This window comes from Tamandua tetradactyla, chromosome Y, assembly GCF_023851605.1.
Source record: "Tamandua tetradactyla isolate mTamTet1 chromosome Y, mTamTet1.pri, whole genome shotgun sequence".
Taxonomy (NCBI): domain Eukaryota; kingdom Metazoa; phylum Chordata; class Mammalia; order Pilosa; family Myrmecophagidae; genus Tamandua; species Tamandua tetradactyla.
Window position 1 is genome coordinate 13,934,718 of NC_135354.1, and position 25,573 is coordinate 13,960,290.

Below are 25,573 nucleotides of genomic sequence, written 5' to 3' on the forward strand. Positions count from 1 at the left end.
GGAGATGGTACCCAGTTCTCCCATGTCCGTTTATTGAAAAGACCATCTTGTCTCAGTTCAGTGGATTTGGGGTCTTAAAGAAAATCAGATGACCATAGATCTGGGGGATCAATTTCTGAACTCTCAATTTGATCGTATTCATCAATATGTATATCTATGTGCCAAAACCATGTTGTTTTGACCTGTCTGGCTTTATAGTAAGCTTTAAAGTCAGGATGCATAAGTTCTCCCCTGTGTTCTTCCCCTTAAATATGTTTTTAGGAATTGAAGTCCCCTTTCCCTTCCAAATAAATTTAATAATTAGATTTTCCAAGTCTGCAATGTAAAGTGTTGGAATTTTGATTGGTACTGAATTGAATATGTGGATCAGTTTCAGTGGAGTTGACACCTTAACAACAATTAGCCTTTCTGTGCATGAACTTGGAATGTCTTTCCTTTTACTTAGGTCTTTGATTTCATTTAGTGAAGTTTTGTAGTTTTCTGTATAGAGTGCCTTTACATCCTTGGTTAAATTTTACTCATAGAAGTCTGATACTTTTTTGCTGTCACAAATGTCATTGTTTTCTTCATTGCCTCCTCAGTTAGGTCATTACTACTCATAGAATCATTACTGACTTTTTATGCATTAATCTCATAGTCCACAAGTTTGCTGAATTTGATTATCAGCTTAAGTAGCTTTGTTCTAGATTTCTCAAGATTTTCCAAATATAGGATCATGTTATGCAAATAATAAAAGTTTTATTACTTCCTTTCCAATTTGCATGCCTTTTATTTATTTTTCTTTTGTGATTGTTCCAGCTAGGACTTTTAATACAATGTTGAGTTGTAGTGGTAACAGTGGATATCCTGGTCTCATTCCTGATCTTAGGGAGAATACTTTCAATCTGTCACGTAGAACAAGATGCTGGTTGTGGGGTTTTCTTGTAGGCACTTTATCATGTTTTCATAGTTTCTTCTTTTTCTATCGTTGGAAGTATTTTTAGCAAGGAAGGATGCTGGATTTTATCAGATATCTTTTCAGCATCAATCTAGATGATCATGTGATTCCTCCCTCTCAGTTTGTTAATGTGATGTAATCCATGATTGATTTTCTTATGTTTAGCCATCCTTGCATTTCTGGTATAAATCCCACTTTGTTGTGGTATTCAATTTGCTGGTATTTTTAAAGAATTTTTGCATCTGTGTTCACTAGGGAGATTAGCCTGTAATTTTACTTTCTTATATCCTTTTCTGGTTTTGGTCTTAGAGTGTTGTTAGCTTCATAAAATGAGCTAGGTAGTGTTCCTTTCTTTTTCAGTGTTTTGGAAGAGTTTGAGCAGGCATGGTATTAGTACTTTTTGGAATATTTGGTGAAGTTCTCACATGGAGCCATCAGGCCCTGGACTTTTCTTTGTCAGATTTCTGATAACTGGTTGAATCTCTTTCAACCAGTGTAGTTTGTACATTAGGAAATGTGTCCATTTCCTGTAGGTTGTCTAGATTGATGGCATACATAGTATCCTCTTATGATTGCTTTTATTTCTTCACAATCCATGGTAATGTCCCTCTTTAATTTCTGATCTTGTTTATTTGCATCTACTTTTTCTGATAACTTTATCAGTCTAGCTAAGAGTTTTTCAGTTATGTTACTTTTCTTAAAGAAACTAACTTCTGGTTTTATTGATCTGTATTTTTTTTGTCATTGTTGTTGTTCTCCAGTTCATTTATTTCTGCTTAAATCTTTGTTATTTCTTTTTTTACTATTTGCTTTAGGGTTAGTTTGCTGTTCCTTCTCTAGCTTCTTCAGTCACTCAGTTAAGTCTTTGATTTTAGGTCCTAGTTCCTTTTTGATGTATATATTTAGAGCTACAACTTTCCCTCTCCAAACTGCTTTTGCTGCATCCTTTATGTTTTGATATGTTGTGTGCTTGATACCATTCATCTCCTGATATTTACCAATTTCTCTTGCAGTTTTTCTCTTTGATCCACTTAAATATGTTTAACCTCCATATATTTGTGGAGGTTTTGTTTCTTTGATAGTTATTGATTTCCATTTTCATTCCATTTGACCAGAGAAAGTGCATGAATAATTTCAATCTCTCCAAATTTATTGAGTCCTGTTTTCTGCATGTATCTGTCCATTTTCATTCCATTTGACCAGAGAAAGTGCATGAATAATTTCGATCTTTCCAAATTTATTGAGTCCTGTTTTCTGCATGTATCTGTCCTGGAGAACATCCCACAAGCACTAGAGAAGAAGGTATATCTTGGTGTTTGGTGATGCAGCAATCTATATATGTCCATTAGGTCTCATTCATTTCTCACATTGTTTAGTTTCTTTATTCCTTTTTTGATCCTCTGGTGGTTCTGTCTATAGAGGAGAGTGGTGTATTGAAGTCTCTGCTATTATTGTTGAAATGTCTGTTGCTCCCTTCAGTTTCACCAGTGTTTGCCTCTTCTTCTTTGGAGCTCCTTGATCAAGCACATAAACATTTATAATTGTATTTCATTCCCCTTTTATTATACATAATGTCTTTTTGAATTGCCCCTTTTGTTAATATGTAACGTCCTTTGTCACTTATGACATCTTTTCATTTAAAGTCTAGTTTTGTCTGATATTAATATTGCTATCACTGCTATCTTTTGGTTATAGCTTGCATAACATAACACATCTGTTTTCCATCCTTTCACTTTAAATCTATTTGTATCCACATATCTAAGGTGAGTCTCTTATAAGCAGCATATAGCTGGACTATATTGCTTAATCCATTCTACCAATTTGTATCTTCCAATTGGTAAATTTAGCCTGTTAACATTCAAAGTTTGTACTCTAAAGGCATTTCTTGAATGCACCAACTGGATTTTATTTTTCAGATCTGTTTTTTCCCTTCTCGCTCTTTTTATCCTTTAAGTTTCCTTTCTAAATACTTTACAACTCTTACCTTCTTCAGAACTCTCTCTCCTGTCTTTACTTTTATTTTTCAGTCAACAAAAGTTCCTTTAGTATTTTTTTTTCAGGGTAGGCCTTTAGTTAATAAATTCTCTCAGCATATATCTGTGAAAATTTTAAACACTCCGTGAGTCTTGAAGTACAGCTTTGCTGGATAAAGAGTTCTTTTCTGGCAGTTTTTCTCTTTCCTAATCTTAAATATATCATGCCATTGCCTTATTGTGTCTATGGTGCCCATTGAATAGTCAGAGCTTAGTCTTATATGGCTTCCCTTGTATGTTCCCACTAGGCAGGATCCAAACCAGGTGGATTGCTCTTCTCTTGCTGCTTTCAGGATTTTCTCCTTCTCTTCACCATTTGACACTCTGGTTAATATGTGTCTTGAAGTGTGTCTATTTGGATTTATTCTATTTGGAGTTTATTTGGCTTCGATTTGCATACGTATGTCTTTTATATATTTGGAAAGTTTTCCACATTTATCTCCACAAATACTCTTCCTAGCCCTTTTCTCTTTTCCTTCTGGGACACCAGTGATCCTTATACTTGTGAGCTTCATATTGTCCATCATTTCACTGAGATCCAATTCAAATTTCTGTATCTTTTCCCCCTATTTGTTCTTTTGTGTATTTGCATTCAATTGCTCTGTCATTTTGTTCACTTTTTCTTTCCCCTGTCTTTCAAATATGCTTTTGTGTGTCTCTGGTATATTTTAATTTGACCTATGGTGCTTTTTTGTTTTATAGTATCTGCTCTTTTTCTGTTGTTATCTATTTGGTCTTTAAGATCTTTTATGTCTTTTGATCTCCTTTGTGTCTTTAACCAACCCATCGAACTTGTTTTAGAGCTTTGTATGTACTTCTTTCTTGGATTAGTTGCTTTAAATTTTATTTATCCTCTTGCTTTTCAATCTGGTCATTTAGCTTGGCCATATCTTCTTGCACCTTCATGTGCTTTATGATTTCCTGTTGATTTCTTGGCACTTGGTTATCTTGAAAAGTTTATTTTGAAAGTTAACTTCCTTCACTTACCTAAGACTTTTATATAACAGGTTTACATTGAAGGTCTCCTAAAGCAGTTGGTTTAACAGCGATTCCCAGTCAGACCAGGGCCCAGGAATTTTGTGGGAGGTGGGAGTCTGCTTGGGATCTGTAGGCAAACAGCTGTTTGCTAGAGTGCATTTGCCCTTCTTCCCAGCAGGTAGTGGTCTTGGGCCATCTCTTCTCCTCGGGCTAGCTTTTCCTTGACTGCAGCAGGTACTGGACTGGATCCAAATCAGGTGAAAGACCAATAATGCAGCAGGTTTCTGTGTGTGCTGGGGACCTCTGCCCTGGGTGCAGAGGGTGGGGACTGTGCACATGAGTGAGAATTCTCCTCAGGGCACTATAGGTGATAATTCCTAGGCTCCCATGTAGAATAACTTCGGGCTGTGAGGCAGAGAGTTTCATCTACCCCAAGTCTCAGCCAGGTATTCATCAGCCTAAAAGATCCCTGTCTGCTGTGTATATGGGAGTCTGGGTGGGGAAGGAGCTCTTGATGCTTCCAGGTGCCTGTCTTCTTTATCCTTGCCTCTCTGCCCCTACATATTCTAAACACAGTGGGATTCTGTGGAGAAAGGATACAGGCAGTGGACCACAGAGTGTCTCTCTCTCCTTCTAAACATTATATCTGCTCCACTTTCCTTTGTGCCCCTCTTGTCCTGAACAGAGGTCCCCCTATTCTCTGCCCCAAACCAAGTACTTACAGCACCCTGTCTCAAGGTGGAGGTAGGCACTGGACACCAGAGCAGGGCCTGTTTGTGGGTAAACAAGTCTTCTGCCCTCCAGTGGTGTTTCACTGCCCTACAAGACCTGGGTTTGCTTTAGGGCACTGCTTGAACAGTTGGGTTGTGTGTTTCTCACCCAAATCAGAGGCAGGTTTCCTTGCAGGGGTCTACACCTGCTCCAGTCCTGTGGCTACGTTTTATGGTGGCCTTCTTTTAATTTATTTCATCAACTTCCTTTACCTGAGTATTTAATTTTTAAAAGACATAAAGCTTAATTAGAAAACTTTAACTGTTGTATTAATTTCTTAAATGTTGTTAGAATCCAGTATATCAGAATGGAATGGTGGTTTTTACAAAGAGAATTTATAAGGTACAAGTTCACAGTTTTAAGGCTATAAAAGATATCCAGGCTAAGGCATCCAGGGAAAGATACCTCAAGAAAGGCTGATGTTTCAGGAAGAGCTCTGTCAGCTGAAGTCACGTGGCGACATCTGCTGGCTCCTGGCTCCTAGGCTCTGTTGCTTTCAGCCTCTGTTCCTGTGGGGGTTCCTCACTTTACTTCTCCAGGGATGGCTTTCATTTCTTAGATTCCCTCAGCTCTCTCCAGGTTCTGGCTTGCTTAACATCTCATAATGTTGGCTGCTCAGCTTCGACCATCTCCAAACACCTGTGTCTCTCTTCTCCAAGTATCAACATCTGTGTCAACTTAACTGTGAAGTTTCTCTTGGCTTTTTTGTTTCTATCATTTCTTCAAAATGTTTCCTCTTTTAAAGGATTCCAGTGAACTAATTAAGATCCACCTAGAATGGGTGGAGTCACATCTCCATCTAATAAGACAGTCATCCTTACAATTCTGGTATGTCACTTCTCCTAGGAGATAATCTAATAAAAAGTTTCCAACCTACAGAATTGAATCACATTAAAAGAAATGACTGCTCCCACAAGATTGGATTAGGATTAAAACATGGCTTTTCTAGGGTACATAGTACTTTCATACAGGCACATTCCACCCTCTGGACCCCCCCCCAAAAGATGTTTTTCTCCATATACAAAATACGTTCATTCTAATACAATATCCCAAAAAAATTTAAGCCATTTCAATAATGATATAAATAAAATGCAAAGTTAAAAACCAGTATAAAATCCCATTAAAGTCTTTTACAGGCATGGTAATTCAGGGCAAAACAAAAAATTCTGCTCTCGCTCTGGACTTGTAAAACTCATAACAAATTATTTCCTGCCAATATACAAAGGAGAAACAATCATAGGATACATATTCCCATTTCACTGAACCCAAACACTTTTGAAAACCTTCAGGGCAAACTCCATTATATTTTAAAGTCTAAGGCATTCATCTTTGGAGCTCTAGAAAATGGCAGTCCTGCCCTTTCCAAAGTCCAATGCAGCAGCACAGTTCTCTCTGAATACAGCCTTGGAGGAGACTGGCAAGATCAATTTTTCTGGGCTCCACCCTCTCCAGGCATCAGGGCTGCACTCTGCTATCTCTGGGACACACACTCAACCCTTCCATGCGGTGACAGCCAGGCTCTCTCCAGTCCCAAGGAGTGTGCTCCACCCTCTCCAAGGCATGGGGCACAACTCCTGCAAAGTGAGGTAGAAGACCCATCCTCTCCTTTCAGGGCAAACACACTCTCTCCTCCTGGTCTGAAGTTTCCTGACTCCAGATCTTAGCTCCCATGTTTCTGCCTCTGAAGTTATTTCTCCTTCAACCTGTCCTTTTTCTGTCCATTTCAGTTCAGACTGGTAGTGGTTCCATTTATACAGATCCCACACTCAGCACTCTTGATTTTGATTGCGGTATCCTGAGATCATGCCCATCAGACAGAATTTCCATAATTCCTTCCTGGATAACTTTCTAGAAGGTTCTTCCACAATTGACAGAGCCAAGAGAAACACAGTTATTGCAGTGGTATCTCTTTAGAATGCTCCAGCATTAAAAATTACAGATTTTGGTAGGAACAATTTAAATACTTACCTCAATATCAAGGTGAGTGACAGCAAATTATTTTCTTAAGGAAAAGAAAAGACCTACATGTTTGCAAAGGTGTGGAGAAACAGGCCTTCCTGTATAGGGCTGGCAGAACCAAAAATAGATATATTCTTTCCTAGGTGGTATATGACAATACTATTAAAGACCTAAACACATGCACTTTTTTTTCTTGGCTCTGGAATCTCAGTATTGAATTGCATCAGAAAGACACAACCACAGATAGATGTGCCAACTACAGGCAGTCACACCCATGAGCTTGGCTAAGGCAGGCATGTGTGCTCACAGCTGCGTCTCCTGCAGTCTGGTAGGTCTTCTCTGGCCAAGCTCATGGCCCGCACGTCCTTCATTCTGGAGTTGGATCCCGAGGCATCTAGGACACGGCAGAGGAAGGTAAACGAGGAGATGTGCACCCTCCAAGAACGCAGGCAGTGGTTAGAAGACACCCACCCAGCTCCAAGACCAGACCGACCTCCTGCACTGGGTGCTTTGGGACAGGCGATGCCAAAATCTGCTAAAGGAAGCAGAGAGGCAAGCGAGAGGGGGTTGGCTGCCCCAGGTTTCCAGTGCCGTCCTGGCCTGAGAAGGGTCAAAACCCCCTTCTCCAGGTGTATTCAGATTCTGAAGTGAGCATCTCAGATAACTTTGTTTTTTACTCCATTTGAGTTGATCTCGAGAAGCTTGGTTCTCTCCCTCTGTGGCCCAAGAGGCCTGGGGAAGGTGCTATGTGATGGCACAACATAACCCAAGCCTTTAAAGTTACTGTGGTGGCAGCTGAAGGGGGAAAGATCCAAAGGGCAAGGGAACCAGAGCCAACAAAAGCCAGCACAACCCAACTTTGGACCCTCTTTTAAAAGTCCCACATCCATTTCTCATCACAGGAATATTTTGGGCCCCTGTAGTTTAGGCATGACTCAAGTAACCACTAAGCCTCCTTTGAAATACCCTGAGGGAGTTCTGGCCTTTCTCTCTTCTGTGTCTCCACTAACTCTGTCATTCCTTCCTGGTCTCCAAAGATGAGAGAAGAATAATTTTTCCTTAAAAAAAAAAATTAAAAATTTTCTTAATCACATGTTGCCATTCCACACAAGACAGACCAAACTTGAACATCATCAAGAACAGGCAGCTGAGAAGATGCTGAAGAATGCCTCTGAAGACAGCTACCAGCTACATGGGCAAAGTCATATCTAGGAGCCCATTGAAATGCAGACCTTAAGGTAGGGAAAAAGCAGAGGCCTGTGCTTGGCCTTACTTATTTATTTTATTTTACTTTTATATCTTTATTATTATGAATCATCAAGTAAGACTTTTTTTTTAAATGCTAAGTCGAGAAAAAAACTATAACCTATGAACCACACAACAGCAAAGCATTTTTATATTCTGGTCTTTTTGCTATGTGCTATTGCTTTCTGCTACTTATAATTACATGCTTAATTTTGCATTTAGCTTTTTTAAATTAAAATACATTGTGTTGGTACATAACGTTTTTATGTCTATAGTATTTCATATGATTGATACAGTTTACTTAACTCTACCCTATTTTATAACATGTCACTTCTTTCCAGATGTTTGGTATTATGAATATCACAATGATTTACATATATAAATAAATGTGAGCAAATGTGACACCTTTCCAGATATTTGCATTGTAAATAACAATGATTTACATATATAAATATATGTAAAACAAGTGCATCCTATTTGTTTAACTTTAGATGGAAACAAATTTACATACAGAAAAGTGCATGTCTTATGCATATAATTTGGTGAATTATCACAAGAATAGAACATTATCAGCACCTGATATTCCTTATCAGATATTAACCACTGTGTTGAATCCTAACAGCATATATCACTTTTGCCTGTTTTTGTTTTTTTAATATAAGGGAATTGCATAATCATACCTATTTTCTGTTGTGCCTGACATTTGTAGCTTTATTTTTTGTATACCCTTAATTTTTGTGTCTCTATCATAAAATGCGATAATTGTTCTCACTTTGCTTTGGTTTACAACCCATTCATTTATATACTTTTTCATTCATTCATTCCCTTGCTAATCAAACAAATATTTATTGAGCCCTTATTATATATCAAATACTACACGTGTCTATTAACTGAATCCTGTTCTAGATACTAGAGATAAACAAATCCCTGCATTTTTGGGCTTTAAACTTATATTAAAATTTTGAGGATCCACATACAAAGAATATATTATGCCACTGTAAATTCAATTTGTTTTCTGGAAAAGAAAAGCTACCACAGCTAAGAGGTGCTCATGCCAGCTTTAATTGTCTTCCCAGTCGCAGGACAAAGATGGCCTTTTTCACAAGACCAAGGATTAATTTACCTCCAGTGTTGGCTGACAATGTTTGATGCAATGAATTGTACAAATGAAGTTTTTATCTGCCTGTTTTACTCTCATGAATTTCTTAGAGTAGATAAATTTATCCTTAAAATGTTTGTGCAAACATATTAATAGATATATTTTATAAAAGCATGTCTATGCATATATTTTTATAATAATTTAGCAGTAATAAAGACCAAGCCAAGGGATGTGGTTTTTCCCTTGTGAAACTGATGTGTTTGAAGACAAATTATATTACAGAAGATCACCTATCATGTTACAAGTATAGAGTTTTTATGTTCTTTTTTGTTATTGTAACTAAAATCTGGAAGTCAAGAACAGTGAATTCAGGCAAATTCACTATATTATCATTTACTTACTGTCTTTTTTTTAAAATAGTGCCTGTAATATGTATTTTAAGATTGAAATGTTCTTCGGTATATGTCATGCGATAGAAAATAGTTTTGACTCTGGTGTTTCTGACATCTGAAATGAAAAGATAATGTACTTAATCCATCACTTGATCTGTTTCCTAGATTGTGTATTTATCATATATATATTGTACATCTTCATGCCTTTTGGGTTATTAAAAATATTAGCTGCAGTGTTATAGTCACAATTCGTATACCATGTATATATTTTAGAGCTCAGTCTTGTATTTGTATGTGAAATAAGGACGTTTCATTTCTCTGTTGTGTTAGAACACATCTTTCCCAGGCTTGGTATGAGTCTGAAGCAAGCCGTAGATCCTTAAGTATCCTGGTACTTAGCATTCATTGTCCATGTCTGCTGTCCACATTGTACATCTTCATCAGACTATGAACACCCAAGCCCTGACTTGTGAGTCTGTCCCATCTCGTAATGGAAGATTATGGTGGAATTCCTTCTATATTATTTTTTCATGAAGGAAAATGTAAAGGAACAGGGATGCACATCTCTGATGAAATAGTAGTTAAAACATTGACATGAAAACCTTTGAAAAATGCTTTTGTGTGCATGGGGGGAAAGAATATGTGGATAAATAGAATTGCCCTATTCGTAATCTATAGGAGAATATTTTGATTTAAATCAGAATGGCCCCCCTCCCCCATACGGGAATTTACCCAATATATCTCAAGAAATCTTAAAATTAGTTCATAAGGAAGACATTTCTTATGTGATAAAAATAAAACATTATTCTTTTCGATACCTAATAATGTATTTTTGCCTAATTTGTATTTATTACATGTAAAAGGCATTCTTCTTCATGAGCTCTATGATGAGAAATCAAGATGAATCATAAGGAATGTAAGAACATAAATTCCTCTTCATGTACCTTTCTTCCCTTCCTTGGAAATGTCCCATTAAAACAGAAAAATCCTTATTTTCATCAGCTCAACAACACCCCCTCCCCCACTCCGTGTTTTCAGCCTTCTTTTTACTTTTCTAAGTCTCGTAAATCTTGGAAGAACATTTCATTGACACATGACCTATCAAAGACATTAGAATTTGTCTGTAGTAGTAAAACTGAAAATTTTATGTTTCTCAAACTAGTTCATCTTTTCCATTTGTTTTTGGTGCTAGTTTTACTCTTTTTGGGTTTATTTCTTGGCAGATTTCTTTGTTTGCATATCCACAACTGAGGTAGAGACAAACTCATCAAGTTTCTGTCATCACCGAAACTGCTAGTCAGTTGACAGCATTGCTGGGCAAGTAAAGGCAATAGCAGATGCTCTCTCTAAACCAAGCCACTGAAACATCAAATATCAACAAAGAAATATATATCTCTGGATTCTAGGGTATAGAATAGGATTCTAGGGTATAATTAAAGGACTTATATGTCTCAGGCACATGGCTTGCTGATGAATGGACAGTTCCTTGGATGCAATGCCAGTGTGCTCCTTTGCAGCTGTTATCTCAGCATGGGTTGAGGCAATTTTTCTTTCACCCCGTATTAAGTAGAATGGTAGAGAACCAACTATGCCAATACTAAAAACCCTAAAGAAGTGTTTTTAAATAAATTTCATTGCTCTAGTTATACAGATTTCTATGTGGACTCTTCCTCCACACCCAGGATTTATTTTGATTGTTTTTAGCATCCTACCTTGTTCTTATAAAAAACAAATGCAGTACCTACTTCTGTGTGTATGCTATGTGATGTGTTTGTCACCTTTCTGTTTTATTTCTCCTACTCTGCTAGTTTGATTTTGCAGTGAATACAATTATTTTAAGACAAGTTACAAAATCAAATTAAGACAAATAAATGAGAGAGAGGTGATATGTTTTTGGATGCCCACGGAGAGCCCATCCTCACTGCTTTGCTGTATGCTGAAAAGGACAGATGGGCAGTTTTAAAATTGGGGCAGATCAGGTGGATGGTACAATGACTTACTTCTCCTTCTTGACTTTGTTTTGCAGTTTCTGCTAGATAAGACTGCCAGTTTCCAGAGAATATCCATCATGGCCAGATAGGTGTAGTTCAGTCTATAATATGTATTTTAAGAGTGAAATGTTTTCCAGATTAGTCATGCAATAGAAAATAATTGTGAGGCTGGTGTTTCTGACATCTGAAATGAAAACATGATGTGTTCAATCCATCACTTGACCTGATTCCCAGTTGTACATTTATGTTTACTCTTTGGTATACTTAATTTTTAAGTCACCAGGAAAAAATAACATTGGATACTTTACCATCCTTCAATTAGAATTTGGAATCCAGTCATTTATGTATTTTTCATTTATTCATTCATTTCCTAATAAAATAAGTATTTAGTTAGTGTTTATTTTATTATCATCATTATTGATAAAATAAATCTTTAACCTAATTGGTGCACGATATATTTGAGTTATTTTTCATATACTGTGCTTTCTGAGGAAAGAAACTTCTATCCATCAGCAGTTCTAATCAAGGGGGTCAAAATTGAGATTGCTAGTGTGGATCAAGGAATCATCAGAAATCTGCCACCAAGCTTCTTTAAAAACATTATTACAAATGGAAGAGATTTGGTTTTCATTTCCTATAATCATGAATTGTCAAGCTTTGGTCGATAACCTCTGAAATAAATTCTAAAATTAAAATCAGTTTGTTTCTTGGTTTTTGTAACCCTTCTCTGATTTTATCCTTTTTTTTGCTTGAAAGTCCTTTATCTGTAAATTTAAACTAACCTGACTTAAGAACAAAAGTGAAAGCATGGTAGTTTTCTTTTTATTTTTTTAATTAAGTGATGGGGAATTTTAAATGTATAAAGCTGGATTGGTGCATTGAAGCCCTATAGTCCTTTAATGAATCCAGCTTCAAAATGGATCAATAATGGCTGCTCTGTTTTTGGCCACACTTCCATCCACTTTTTTTTTTTTTTTTAACTTTTTTTATTGTATAGTATAACATGAATACTTTTATGAAGAAATAAAAAAGCAATGGTTTTCAAAGCATTTTTCAGCAAGCAGTTTCAGGACATCCCAGAGTTTGTCATGAGCAACTATACAATCCTCTCAGATATGCCCCTCTAGCTGATCCAGAATAGAGGAGGCTAGAAGGTTTAGATATTTTTTTAATCACCACAATCGACTTTTTTTTCCTTCTTTTTGTGAAAAATAACATAAATACAAAAAAAGCAACAAATTTCAAAGCACAGAACCATAACTAGTTGTAGAACATATTTCAGAGTTTGACACAGGTTACAATTCCATAATTTTAGGTTTTTACTTGTAGCTGCTCTAAGATACTGAAGACCAAAAGAAATACCAATCTAATGATTCAGCAATCATATTCATTTATTAAACCCTACTTTCTCTGTAAAACTCCACCATCACCTTTGACCTTTCTATCCCTCTCTTTAGGGATGTTTGGGGTATGGCAGTTCTCAATTTTTCGTGTTGAAAGGGTCTGTCACTAGTATGGGGGTAGTGAGATGAAACTAGCTGATGTTCTGGAGAGGCTGGACCTTCTAGGTTTCAGGACTTATCTGATCCAGGGACCCATCTGAAGGTTGTAGATTCCTGGAAAGTTACCCTATGAATGGGACCCTTGTAGAAACTTATATATATTGCCCTAGGTGTTCTTTCAGATTGGCCTGAACGGTTCTGGTTGGGTTTGGCAGGTTAAGATAGGTAGCAAAATCTAAATGAAGCCTGCATAAAAACAACCTCCAGAGTAGCCTCTTGACTCTATTTAAACCCTCTCTGCCACTGACACTTTTATTAGTTATTCTTCTTTCCCCTCTTTTGGTCAGAATGGCATTGTTGATGACACAGAGCTAGGGCCAGATTCATCCCTAGGAGTCATCTCCCATGCCTCCAGGGAGATTTTCACCCCAGGATGTCGTGTCCCACATAGGGGGAGGGCAATGATTTCACTTTGAGTTGGGCTTAGAGAGACCAAGGCCACATCTGGTTCTCCAGAAGTAACTCTTAGGCATACCTATAGGTAAGCTAGGCTTCGGTGCTACCCTACGTAAGCTTCACAAGAGTAAGCCTCAAAATCAAGGGCCTGGACCATTGATTTTGGGGTCCCTAAAGTTTGACACAGTATTAGGGGATTTCCTGATGGTAAAAGTTAATAGCCCCATATTCTTTCCCCTATCCATCAAGGGCCTTTGCCAATAGTTTTTTATTCATCTGCTTAATATACTCTAGGATGTATTCAGGTATTACAATAATCTATGCAGGATTAGGGGCCTCTTTCTGACTCTGGGATCCCTGTGCTTCAATTGTTCAAATGAACCATATAGATAAATTGAGTTAGATTATGTGCTATAGAAAATTTCAGTCCTACACCAAATAAACCTTTCTTCCTTCGGTCTCAAAGAGTATGTGTGGTTCTGAACTGTAGACATTGTCTTTCTTGCCTTGCTGTTCTCAATTACTTTAACCCCAAACTGTTCAGCTTCATTCTTATTTCTAAATATCAGAATGAATCATACCTTTGAAGTAGTTCTTGAAATAACTAGTTTATATTACTAGTGTTATTCTGTGGGAAGCATAGATCTATAACCCCTTTCAATCTTGTTCATCTTCAGTATGATAATATTACTTAAAGAACCACCTTCACTTCTATTTTCTTACTTTGGAGTTCAACCTTGTCAACTAACTGCTCATCCTTCTCTAGCTTCTGTGAAACTTTAAGTACCCTATATTCTATATTAGAAGCCTCTGATTATACATTTATGCTGGTCATAAAAATGGAGTCATACAGTATCCTTTTGCGTCTGGCTTATTTCACTCAATATTATGACCTCAGGGCTCATCTGTCTTGTCATGTGCTTCAGGACATCATTTTGTCTTACTGATGCATAATATTCTATCATATGTATGCACCACATTTTGTTAATGCTCATCTCTTGGTGGGCATTTGGTTTGTTTCTATCTTTTGGCAATTATGAATAATGCGGATGTGAACATTGGTGTGCAAACGTCTGTGTCATTGCTTTCAGCTCTTCTCAGTATATACCAAGCAGTGCTATTGCTGAGTCATAAAGCAACTTGATACTTAGTTTCCTAAGGATCCACCAAACAGTCTTCTTTCCATAGTGGTTGCACCATTATACATACTCACCAGCAGTGCATAAGTGTCCAGTTTCTCCACATCCTCTCCAATATTTATAAGTTCCTGTTTGTTTAATAGCAGCTATTCTTATAGGTGTGAGGTGATATCTTATTATAGTCTTGATCTGCATTTCCCTTATGGTCAGTGAAAATGAACATCTCTTCATGTTCTTTTGAACTATCTGCATTTGCTCTTCAGAAAAACACCTATTCATATCTTTAACACATTTTACAATTGGGGTGCTTGTTCTTTTGTTGTTGAACTGTATGATTTCTTTGTGTATCAGGATATCAAACCTTTGTCTAATGTGTGATTTCCAAATATTTCTCCCATTGAGTTGGCTGCCTCTTCAACTTTTTCAGAAACTCTTTTGAGATGCAGATGCATTGATTTTGAGGAGTTCCTATTTATGTATTTTTCCTTTTGTTGCTTGTGCTTTTGGTGTAAAATTCAGTAAGCTACCACCTCTTACTAAGTCTAGCAGATATTTTCCTACCTTTTCTTCTAGAAGCTTTATGGTGCTGGTTCTCGTATGTAGCAGTTTGATACACTTTGAGTTAATTTTTGGATAGGGTGTAAGATAGGGGTCGTCTTACATTCTTTTGGCTATTGACATCCAGTTCTTCCATGCCCGTTTATTGAAAAGACTATTTTGTCCTAGTTCAGAGGATTTGGGGGCCTTGTCAAAAATCAGCTGACATAGATTTGGTTCTATCCCTGCACTGTTGATTTGATTCCATTGGTCAACACGTCTGTCTCTGTGCCAGAACCCTGCTGTTTTGGCCACTGTGGCTTTATGATAGGTTTAAGTCAGGAAGTGTTAATCCTCTCACTTTGTTCCTCTTTTTTTTTTTAGATGCTTTCAGCTATTCAAGTTCTCTTTCCCTCCCAGATGAGTTTGGTAACTAGCTTTTCCAAGTCTTCAAAGTAGGTTATTGGAATTTTGATTGGTACTCTACTGAATCTGTAGATCAATTTGTGTAGAATTGACATCTTAAATATATCTAGGCTCCCTTTCCATGAGCAGGGACTATCATTTCACCTGTTGAAATCTTCTTTGATTTCTCTTAGCAGTATTATCTAGTTTTAGGTGTACAGTCCTTTACGTCCTTACTTAAGTTCATTTCTAAGTACCTGACTCTTTTAGTTGTTATTTTGAATGGAATTTTTTTCTTAACTGACTCCTCAGTTAGGTCATTGCTTGTGGATGAAAATGGTACTGACTTTTGCACATTAATTTTATATTCTGACAACTTGCTGAATTTGTTTATTAGCTCAAGTAACTCTGCTGTAGATTTCTCATGTCGTCTGCAAAAATGAAAGTTTTACTTCTTTCTTTCTAATTTGGATGCTTTTTTTTTTCTTTGTCCTGCTTGATTGCTCAAGCAAGAACTTCTAACGTCTAGCATAATGTTGAATAATAGTGTTAACAGTGGGCATCCTTGTCTCATTCCTGATCTTAGGAAAGTTTTCAGTCTCTCTCCATTGAATATGATGCTGGCTATCAGTTTTTCATATATTCCCTTTATCATATTGAGGTAGTTACCTTTGATTCTTATCTCTTGAGGTGCTTTTATCAGAAAAGGATGTTGAATTTTATTGAATGCTTTTTTCAACATCAATCCGGTTGATCATGTGATTTTTCCCTTTTGATTTGTTAACGTGCTTTATTACATTAATTTTCCTGTGTTTAACCATTCTTGACTTCCTGGTATAAAGCCCACTTGGTCATGGTATATAATTTTTTTAATGTGTTGTTGGATTCGATTTCCTAATAATTCATGGAGAGTTTTGCATTTATGTTCATTAGGGAGATCGGCCTATAGTTTTTCTGTCTTATGGTATATATAACCTGGTTTGGGTGTTAACATGATATTAACTTCATAATATGGGTTAGGTAGAGTTCCTTTTTCCTCAATTTTTTGAAAAAGTTTGAGCAGAATCGGTGTTAGTTCTTTTTGCAATGTTTGATAAAATTCCCTTGTGAAGACATCTGGCCCTGGGATTTTCTTTGTAGGAATATTTTTGATGACTGATTGAGTTGCCTTCCTTTTGCTTGTTGGGATCTTCTGTTTCTTCAGGGTCTGTGGTAATATAACCCTTCACATTTCTGATTTTGTTTGTCTTCATCCTCTCTTTTCTTTTCAGTCTCTCTAGTGGCCCATAAATTGTATCGATTTTTTTCAAAGAATCCACTTTTGGTTTTATTGATTCTGTTGTTCTTTTGTTCTCCCTTTAATTTTACTCTTTTTGTTCACTGTTATTTCTCATCTTCTGTTTACTTTCAGGTCAGTTTGCTGTTTGTTCTCGATGCTCCTGCAGGTGAGCAGTTATGTCCTTGATTTTTACTTTTTTGTGTTTTTTAATATAGGCATTTAGGGCAATAAATCTCCCTCTCAGCACAGCCTTTGCCACATCCCATAAGTTCTGATATGTTGTATTCTCATTCTCATTCATCTCCAGATAGCTACTGATTTCTCTAGCAATTTCTTCTTTGCCCCAGTGTTTGTTTAAGAGTGTGTTATTTACTCTCCATTTATTTGTGAATGTTCTCATCCTTTGTTAATTATTGAGACCCAGCTTCATTCCATTGTGATCAGAGAAAGTGCTTTGAATAATTTCAGTATTTTTAAATATATAAAGACCTGTTTTGTGCCCCAGCATATGATCTATTCTGGAGAATGTTCCATGAGCACTAGAGAAAAATGTGTATCCTGGTGTTCTGGAATGTAATGACATATATGTCTATTGGGTCTAATTCATTTATCAAGTTGTTTAAGTTCTCTGTTTCCTTGCTTGTCCTATCTATAGAGGAGAATGTTGTATTGAACTCTCCTTTGATAATTGTTGAAACATATATTGCTCCCTTCAGTTTTGCCAGTTTCTGTTTCATGTACTTTGGAGCTTTTTGATTGGGAGCAAAAATATTTATGATTGTTATATCTTCTTAGGTGAATTACCCCTTAATTAATATATAGTGTCCTTTGTCTCTTATAATGTCTTTACGTTTAAAGTCTATTTTGTCCAATATTAGTATAGTTACTTCTGCTTTCTTTTGGTTGCAACTTTCATGGAAAATCTTTTTCCATTGTTTCACTTCCAGTCTATTTGTATCTTACGTCTAAGATGAGTCTCTTGTAAACAGCATATGGCTAAATTATATTTCTTACCCAATCTGCGAATCTGTATCTTTTAAATGGTAAATGTAGTCTGTTAACATTCAAAGTTATTGCTGAAAAGATGTTTCTTGAATCTTATCTTTTGAATTTTATTTTTCAGATCTATATATTCTGTCCCCCTTTTCCCTTTTTATCTTTTAAGTTACCCTTACTGGTACTCTTCAATTTTGTGCCCTCCTCCAAACCTCCCTCTTCTGTCTTTTCTTTCTGTTTTTCAGCAAGCTGAACTCTCTGTAGTATTTCTTATAGGGCAGGTCTCTGGTTGACAAATTCTTTCCGGATTTGTTTGTCTGTGAAAATTTTAATTTGTCTCTCAGTTCTGAAGGACAACTGGCCTGAGTACAGAATTCTTGACTGGAAATCTTTGACTTTTAGGATCTTAAAGGCCTTCTTGCCTCCATGGTGCCATCTGAGTAATCTGAACTCAGTCATATGTGGTTTCCCTTGTATCTAGCAGATTTTTTTTGTTGCCATTTTCAGAATTTTCTGCTTCTTTTCAACATTTGGCAGTCTAATTAGTATGTGTCTTGGGGAAGGTCTATTTGGATTTGTTCTCTTTGGCTTTCATGGGGCTTCCTTGACTGCATATTTATGTCCTTTATGAGGGTTGGGAAGTTTTCCCCCATTATATCCTCAACTACTCTTCCTAGCCCTTTACTCCTCTCTTCTCCTTCTGGCACACCAAAGATTCTTATATTTGTGTTTTTTTTTTTTTTTTTTGTCTACCATGTCCCCGAGATCCAATTCTAATGATTCCATCTTTTTTGCCATTTGCTGTTTTGAGTGTTTCAAATCAGTTACCTTGTCCTATCTATCGCTTATTCTTTCTTCTATCTTTTCAAATCTGGTGTTGTGTGTCTCTAGTATGTTTTTTATTTGGCCAAACAGTCTTTAATCAAAAAAATTCAACATTTACCTATTATTTCAAATCCTCTTTATGCTCTTCTCCCTTCTTCTTGACCTCCTTTATGTCATTAGTTATCCCATTTATTTTATTAAGAAGAGTTATATGAACATCTTTGATTAGTTGTTCCAAAGTCTGTGTCTTCTCCAGTGTTTTAATTTGATCATTAGACAGGGCTATATCTGTCTGCAATGTAATATGCTTAGTGATCTTCTGTTGTTTTCATTGCATGTAAATGTCCTGATTGATTTTCTTTGGGAGTTGATTTCCTTCAGTGCTCTGAAGCTTTGTGTTTGTGGGTTGGATGTGTAGCAGGATGCAGGGTACAGGATCCCTATTGTGCACAATAGTGCAGTGATGCACTGCAGTACAGGTTTAGGTACAGATTGGCTGTGTTATCCTGGTGCTTATAAATGTTGATGCCAGGTGGTCAGGAAGAATGTAGCTGTGTGGATGTACATGTCTGGTGGGCATAACCCTGGTATGCACTGGTATAGGGCATAGGTAGACATGTGTAGAGCTATGGCAGGGTTCAGTGTTATACTTTCATGGATTGGTGGTTGATGTGACCCAGCTGCACAGATCAGTGCTCTCTCAGACCTGGGAGCATGGCTGAGATTCATGAAGATGCATGGGTCTAGGAGTGCCATAAACAGATATTCCCAGAACTGAATGATGAGAATGGGGGCTGTGCACAAGCACACATCTAGGAGTGCCATAAATTAATGCACAGAGCTCAGGGGCAGGCAGAGTGAGACTGTGTGACACTGTGAATGGATGCGAATGTAGCCTATGTATGGAGATTAGTGCCAGCAGGCTTTATGTGCTGGTGACAGCCTGCAGAGAGCAGGGTCAGGAGAGTGCTCAGGAGGAGTGTAAAAAAAGTTGGTTGGACTGTGCTTGGGAGTGTGTGGGGTGGGTACATGCATTGTGGGTTGGTAGAGCAAGGGGCTTAGAGTGTGGAGAGTGGTGGTGAGTGACAGAGTTTAGGTGCATGGGCTGTGAGTTTAATCATGGGTTGTGGGACTGCAGTGGTGAGGGTAGCACATTCAAGGAACACAGCTTGACTTACTTCCTTGTACCCGTCTTCCCATCCATGCACTCTTGTGGGCTCTGGGCCACATCAGGCTCCAGTTTTTTGCTCCCCATTTCTTAACTTTTGCAACTAGGACTACCCTATGTGTTGCAGAAGGCTCTCCCTGGTCAGTTGTATTTTTGACTTGCTATCTCAGTCACCTTTCCATTCCTTCTCTAACTTTTCCCCTATTTGGCCATCTTTCCAGAACTCCATGATTATCATTCATATTTTAAAACTTTAGTTTGTGTGAGGCCACATGGAGAGATGTTTATTTGGTGCAAAATTTATATTTTCAGTAGCACATACCTAATTTAATTTGTGTGGTCAGCTTAGTTGAACACCTAAGTACATGGAATCTTGAGATCTTGTTGTTATCTTGTTGGTTTATAGAGAATTAGTGTGATGCCTCAATATGTCCCAGAATAATTTGGGCAGTGAATGACGAAGTATTTGCAAATACCCTTGGGGGATGGGAGAGAAAGGAGGAAATGTTAAACATTTGCATTTCTAGAATTCTTGATATTCTTGCAAGCCATGGTGACAACAATTTGATAGATGAGTTCTCAAACTTGACATCTGCCCCCATAAAACTTATTCCTGCAAATGATAGTCTAAGCCTACTAATTATTATGCCTAATAGTTACCCACAGAGGACCTCTTTCATTACTTAAATATGGTCTCTGTCTAAGCCAACTTGTCCTCCCCCTATGTGAGACATGACTCCTAGAGGTGTATCCCTGGAAATTTAGGACAGTACTCCCAGAATTAGCCAGCATTCAGTGTCATGGGTCTAAGAAAGCCTTCCTGACCAAAATGGGAAAGAGAGAAATTAGACAAAATAAAGTCTCAGTGGCTGAGAGACTTGAAACAGTTGAGACATTATCCTGGAGGTTGTCCTTATACGTTATATAGATATCCCATTTTAGTCTATGGTGTATTTGAGTGAGAAAAATGAAGTGCCTGAAACTGTAGTACTATATTCTGGTACCCTTGATTCTTGAAGACAGTTGTATAATGACATAGCTTTTACAGTGTAACTATGATTGTGAAAACCTTGTGTCTGATGGTCTTTTTCTCCAGGGCTAAAAATCATCTCCATGGACAGATGAGGAAAAAGATGCATAAAAAATAAAACAAACAATCAGGGGATAAGGGGTGAAATAAATTGGGTAGATTGAAATGCTAGTGGTCAATGCAAAGGAGGAATAAAGGGTGTGGGATAAGGACAATTTTCTTTTTCTTTTTCTTTTTGAGGTAAATGTTCTTAAAATGAACATGGTGATGTATACAAAACCACATGATGATATTGTGAGCAATTGATTGTATACCATGTATGGATCATGTGTGTGTGAAGATTTTTCAATAAAAATATACTAAGTAAATTGGCCGGAAAGATTTCTGGGAAGATGGCAGAATAGAATAAACTGAGTTCACCTCTGGTCCAAGGAACAATTAGAAAAGTGAAAGAAAAGCAACTGGGACAGTAGTTCCATGGTGGAAGAGACCTGGTAGTGTCACTGGATGAAAAATATGAGACACTGGGATGCAGAAAACAGGGTGCATAGGCTCCATTTGGAGTCCATCGGAGGCAAGAGGTCATGCCCACGAAAGTGCCTGTCTCTGCAGTTAACTTGGTATATCAACCCTTCAGCTCTACAGTCTAGATCTCTTGTAGGGAACTGAGAAGCTGGCAAATTTGCTTCATAGAAACTTATTATAAAAACCATCCAGTGATTATATAGGGTTTACCATTCCCCTTTCCATACAGAGGCCCAGAGTCCTAGAGGTGCACACGTAGGGAGACGGAGACAAAGAAGCAAGCCATGCTGCACCACAGACCTTGCACCTGACCTCATGAGCCAGCACCCAATCAAACTGGACCCCCATGGACTGTTTAATGAGTACACTGGCACCCTGCCACTCCCTGCTCCCACACACCAGGACAGCTGCACTCCACTCATACCCACACCCCAGGCACCCACACACTACACACCCATTTCCTACCATCTCATGCTGTAAACCTACAGATCACATCTGTGGTGTACCCTACACCATGCAAACACACTGTACCTGCATGCTGCACATCCATGTATTGCCCAACATGTACACACCTGTGATGCACCTCTCCATACACCTGCTCCACATACCCCACATCCTTGCATCCTGTGCCACACCTCCAGGCCATATCCCCCACTGTGCCTAGTCAGCCAGCATTTGAAGATTGCATGCAGGGGCAGCTAACATATCCAATCCCACAGCCTAAGATCATTCTAAATAGGAGTCTGGGGGCCACAAAACCCATGGGGTCCACAAGAAGAATCTTCACTGAGGTGCACATTTCTCAACTCCCATCCTGGAATGGCAGCTTTCAGCACACACCAGTGCCTGGTTTCCACCCGGCTCACCAAACTGCTACAGTAGGGAAGAAGCAAGCTGCAGTGGAAGAGGAGACCCAAGGATGCCATCTTCTGGGAAGAAACAGAAAATTCACCTGATATATTGTCTATCTTCCTAGCTTTTAACAGATCCTCAAGTAGAGCTACATCCACTGTATGCTGTCTGGCCTTCATTTGGTGGGAAATTTGCTGACAGACCAAATGCAAAAGGAGACTTTTAATGCAAATCCAAGAAAATGCAAAAGCCTAGACAACTGAAGAGAATCAACTTTCAAAATAACCCCATCAAGAGAATCAACATCTCAACACCAACAGGAAATCACACAAAAAATGAATATATAGGCAGATATAGCACAGCCAAATGACCAAGTTAAATATTAAAGTAGATACAGACTTTGGAACAACCAGTCAAAGATGTTCTACAACTCTCCCAAATAAAATCAATGGGCAGGCTGAATGACATAAAGAATCAAGAAGACATAAGAAGAGCATAAAGAACAATTTTAATGATTAGTAGAAAAAGAGCAGATTTCACAGATGAAAAATACTATAGACCAAATTTAAAATGTACTGGAGATACACAACAGCAGTTTGAAGATACAGAAGAAAAAATAAGAAAAACTAGAGGACAGAGCAATTGAATTTCCATGTGCAAAAGAAGACATGTCAAAAAGACAGACAATTTTGAATTTGGTTCTCAGAGGAATGATGGAAAACATGAAGTGCACCAATATAAGAATCATCAGTGTCCCAGAAGGATAAGAAAAAAGTAAAAGACTAAGAAAATTAGTTGAGGAAATAATGGGGAAAACTTCCTAACCCTTATATAAATATGCAAATCAAAGAAGCCCAGTGAACACCAAATAGAATAAATCTGAATGAGCATACTATGAGACACACAATAATCAGTCTTTCAAGTTTTAAGAGAAGTAGAAAGTCCTGAAAGCAGCAAGAGAAAAGTGATTAAAAGGGAACTATATAAGACTGAGATCAGACTACTCAATAGGTACCATGGAGCTGAGAAGGCAGTGATCTCATATATTTAAGGACACAAAACAGAAAGACTTCCAGTCAAGAATTCTTCATCCAGCCAAGCTGGCCTTCAAAAGTGAGAGCTTAAAATTTTCACAGACAAAGCCTAAGAGAATTTGTCAACAAGAGATGGGCAGTATGGGAAATACTAAAGGGAATTTTGTCCCCTGAATGAAAAGACAGGAGGGTTATCTGGAAAATTGAATTGAAAGTTGAAACTACCCATAAGGGTAACTTAAAGCATAAAAAGAGAGAGAAGGAAAAGAATATGTAGATCTGACAAATAGAAATCACAGGAGAAGATTGTGCTTTCAAGAAATGCTTTTACAGTAATAACTTTGTGTGTTAGTAGACTAAACTCACCAATTAAAAATCCAGATTGGCAGAATGGATTAAGAAATATGATCTACGATTATGCTGCTTGCATGGGATTCATCTAGGGATGCAAATAGATTAAAATTGAAAGGACAGAAAAAGATGTTCCATGCAAACTGTAACCAAAAGAAAGCTTATGGGATGTGGCAGAGTCAGTGCTGAGAGAGAAATTTATTGCCCTACATTCCTACATCAAAAAAGAAGATTTAAAACTTGAGAATTTAATTGCTCACCTGGAGAAACTAGAGACAGACCAGTAAACTAACCTCCAGGAAAATAGCAGAAGATACATAGCCAAGATGGAATCAGAAAAAAATGAATTAGATGATTAAAAAATAGAAGGAATTAATAAAAACAAATGTTAGTTCTCTTAGAAAATCAGTAAAAATGATGGACCTCTGGCTAGTCTGACAAAAACAAAAGACATCGATAAATAAATAAATAAAATCAGAAATGAGAGATAGGGTTAATACCATGCACCCTTAACATTTGAAAGATCATAAGAAAATAATATGAAGAGCTATACACCAACATATTAGGTAATTTAGGTAATAAAGTTAGGTTTATGGAAATGGACAAATTTCTATAAACACTTGAACAACTAACACTGACTCAAGAATAGAAGATCTGAATAAGCCAATCATAAGTGAAAAGATTCAGTCATCAAAAATCTTCTGACAAAGAGAAAACCGGAGTCAGATGGTTTCACAGGAAAATTTAAGCAGACATTCAGGGAAGAGCCAACATCAGTCCTCCTCAAACTCTTCCAAAAAGTTGAGGAAAAAGGAACATTACCTAACTCATTGTACGAAGCTAACATCACTCTAATACCAAAATTGGGTAAAGATGCCACAAGAAAGGGAAACTAATGAACATAAATGCAAAATTCCACAAAAAATTCTAGTAAATCCAATCTAAGAGCACATCAACAGAATTGTACACCATGACCAAATGGGATGCAATGGTGCATGGAATTCTCTGGTCTTACCATGTTCCTTATCATCCAGAGGCAGTGGGTTGATAGAATGGTGGAATGGCCTTTTGAAGACCCAATTAAAGTGCCAACTATGTAGCAATACACTGCAAGTCTGGGCCATTATGCTCTGAATCAGCTGTATATGCTCTGAATCAACATCCACTGTATGGTGCTGTCTCTCCAATAGTCAGGATTTATGGCTCAAGGAATGAAGGGGTAGAAATGGGAATGGCACCACTCACTACCACCCTTAGTGATTCACTCGGAAACTTTTTGCTCCTCTCCCAGCTCATTTTTGCTGGTCTGTGTGGTAGTTCCAGAAGGAGGAGTGCTTCTACCAGGAGACACAATAATGATTCCATTGATTTGGTAGTTAAAACCACCACCTGGCCACTTTGGGCTTCTCATGCCATTGAATCAACAGACACCAATGGGTATTACTGTTCCAACTGGGTTAATTGATCTTGTCTCTCAGGGGGAAAATAGAACTGTAACTACAACATGGAGGTGAGTAATGATTTTTCTGGAAAACAGGAGATCTCCTTGAACATCTCTTAGTGCTACCATTCCTGTACTACTTCATTGATCAGAAACAATGCTGTGTGAAATACTATGATGGTGAATAAGACATTCTTTAAATCCACATATGGTAGCTTTACATAATTGTGGGTTTGGGAATGCAAACCTGTATCTGGAGTTTTTGTCCATCACAGCTAGAATATATTGCTGCCTCTACCACAATGAAAGTGGTCCAATGTAACCAACCTGCCTTCAGGTAGCAAACTGTTCACCTCAGGGAATAGTGATATATCCAGGACCGAGTATGGGTCTCTGCTGCTGGCATATTGGGCAGTCAGCAGTGGCCAAAGCCTGGTTGGCTTTGGTGAGTGGAAGTATAAGCTGCTGAGCCCATGCATAACCTCCATCCCTACGTTCATGCCCATTTTGTTCATTAGCCCAAGGACAGTGCCAGGAGTGGCTGAAGAAAGAGGATGACTAGTGTCCACAGGATGGGTCATCTTGACCACTTGATTACTAAAATGTTCATCTGCTGAAGTCACCCTCT

General features: G+C 37.7%; 1 protein-coding gene across 8 annotated transcripts in view; it reads left to right on the top strand.

The window, feature by feature from the left end:
- Positions 1-25,573, top strand: part of LOC143672596 (protein WWC3-like) — a 310,051-nt gene that overhangs the window by 184,992 nt on the left and 99,486 nt on the right. Inside the window, exons 4-5 of one of the 8 annotated variants that reach the window (XM_077147207.1) lie at positions 7,791-7,916; positions 9,000-14,997. The exons of 6 other annotated variants lie outside the window; for them this stretch is intronic. In XM_077147207.1, coding sequence (XP_077003322.1) covers positions 7,791-7,805 — 15 coding nt within the window. In that variant the 3' untranslated portion in view covers positions 7,806-7,916; positions 9,000-14,997. Of the gene's footprint in view, positions 1-7,790; positions 14,998-25,573 lie in introns of those variants that run through there. One more of the 8 variants, XM_077147205.1, reaches the window with a different exon arrangement.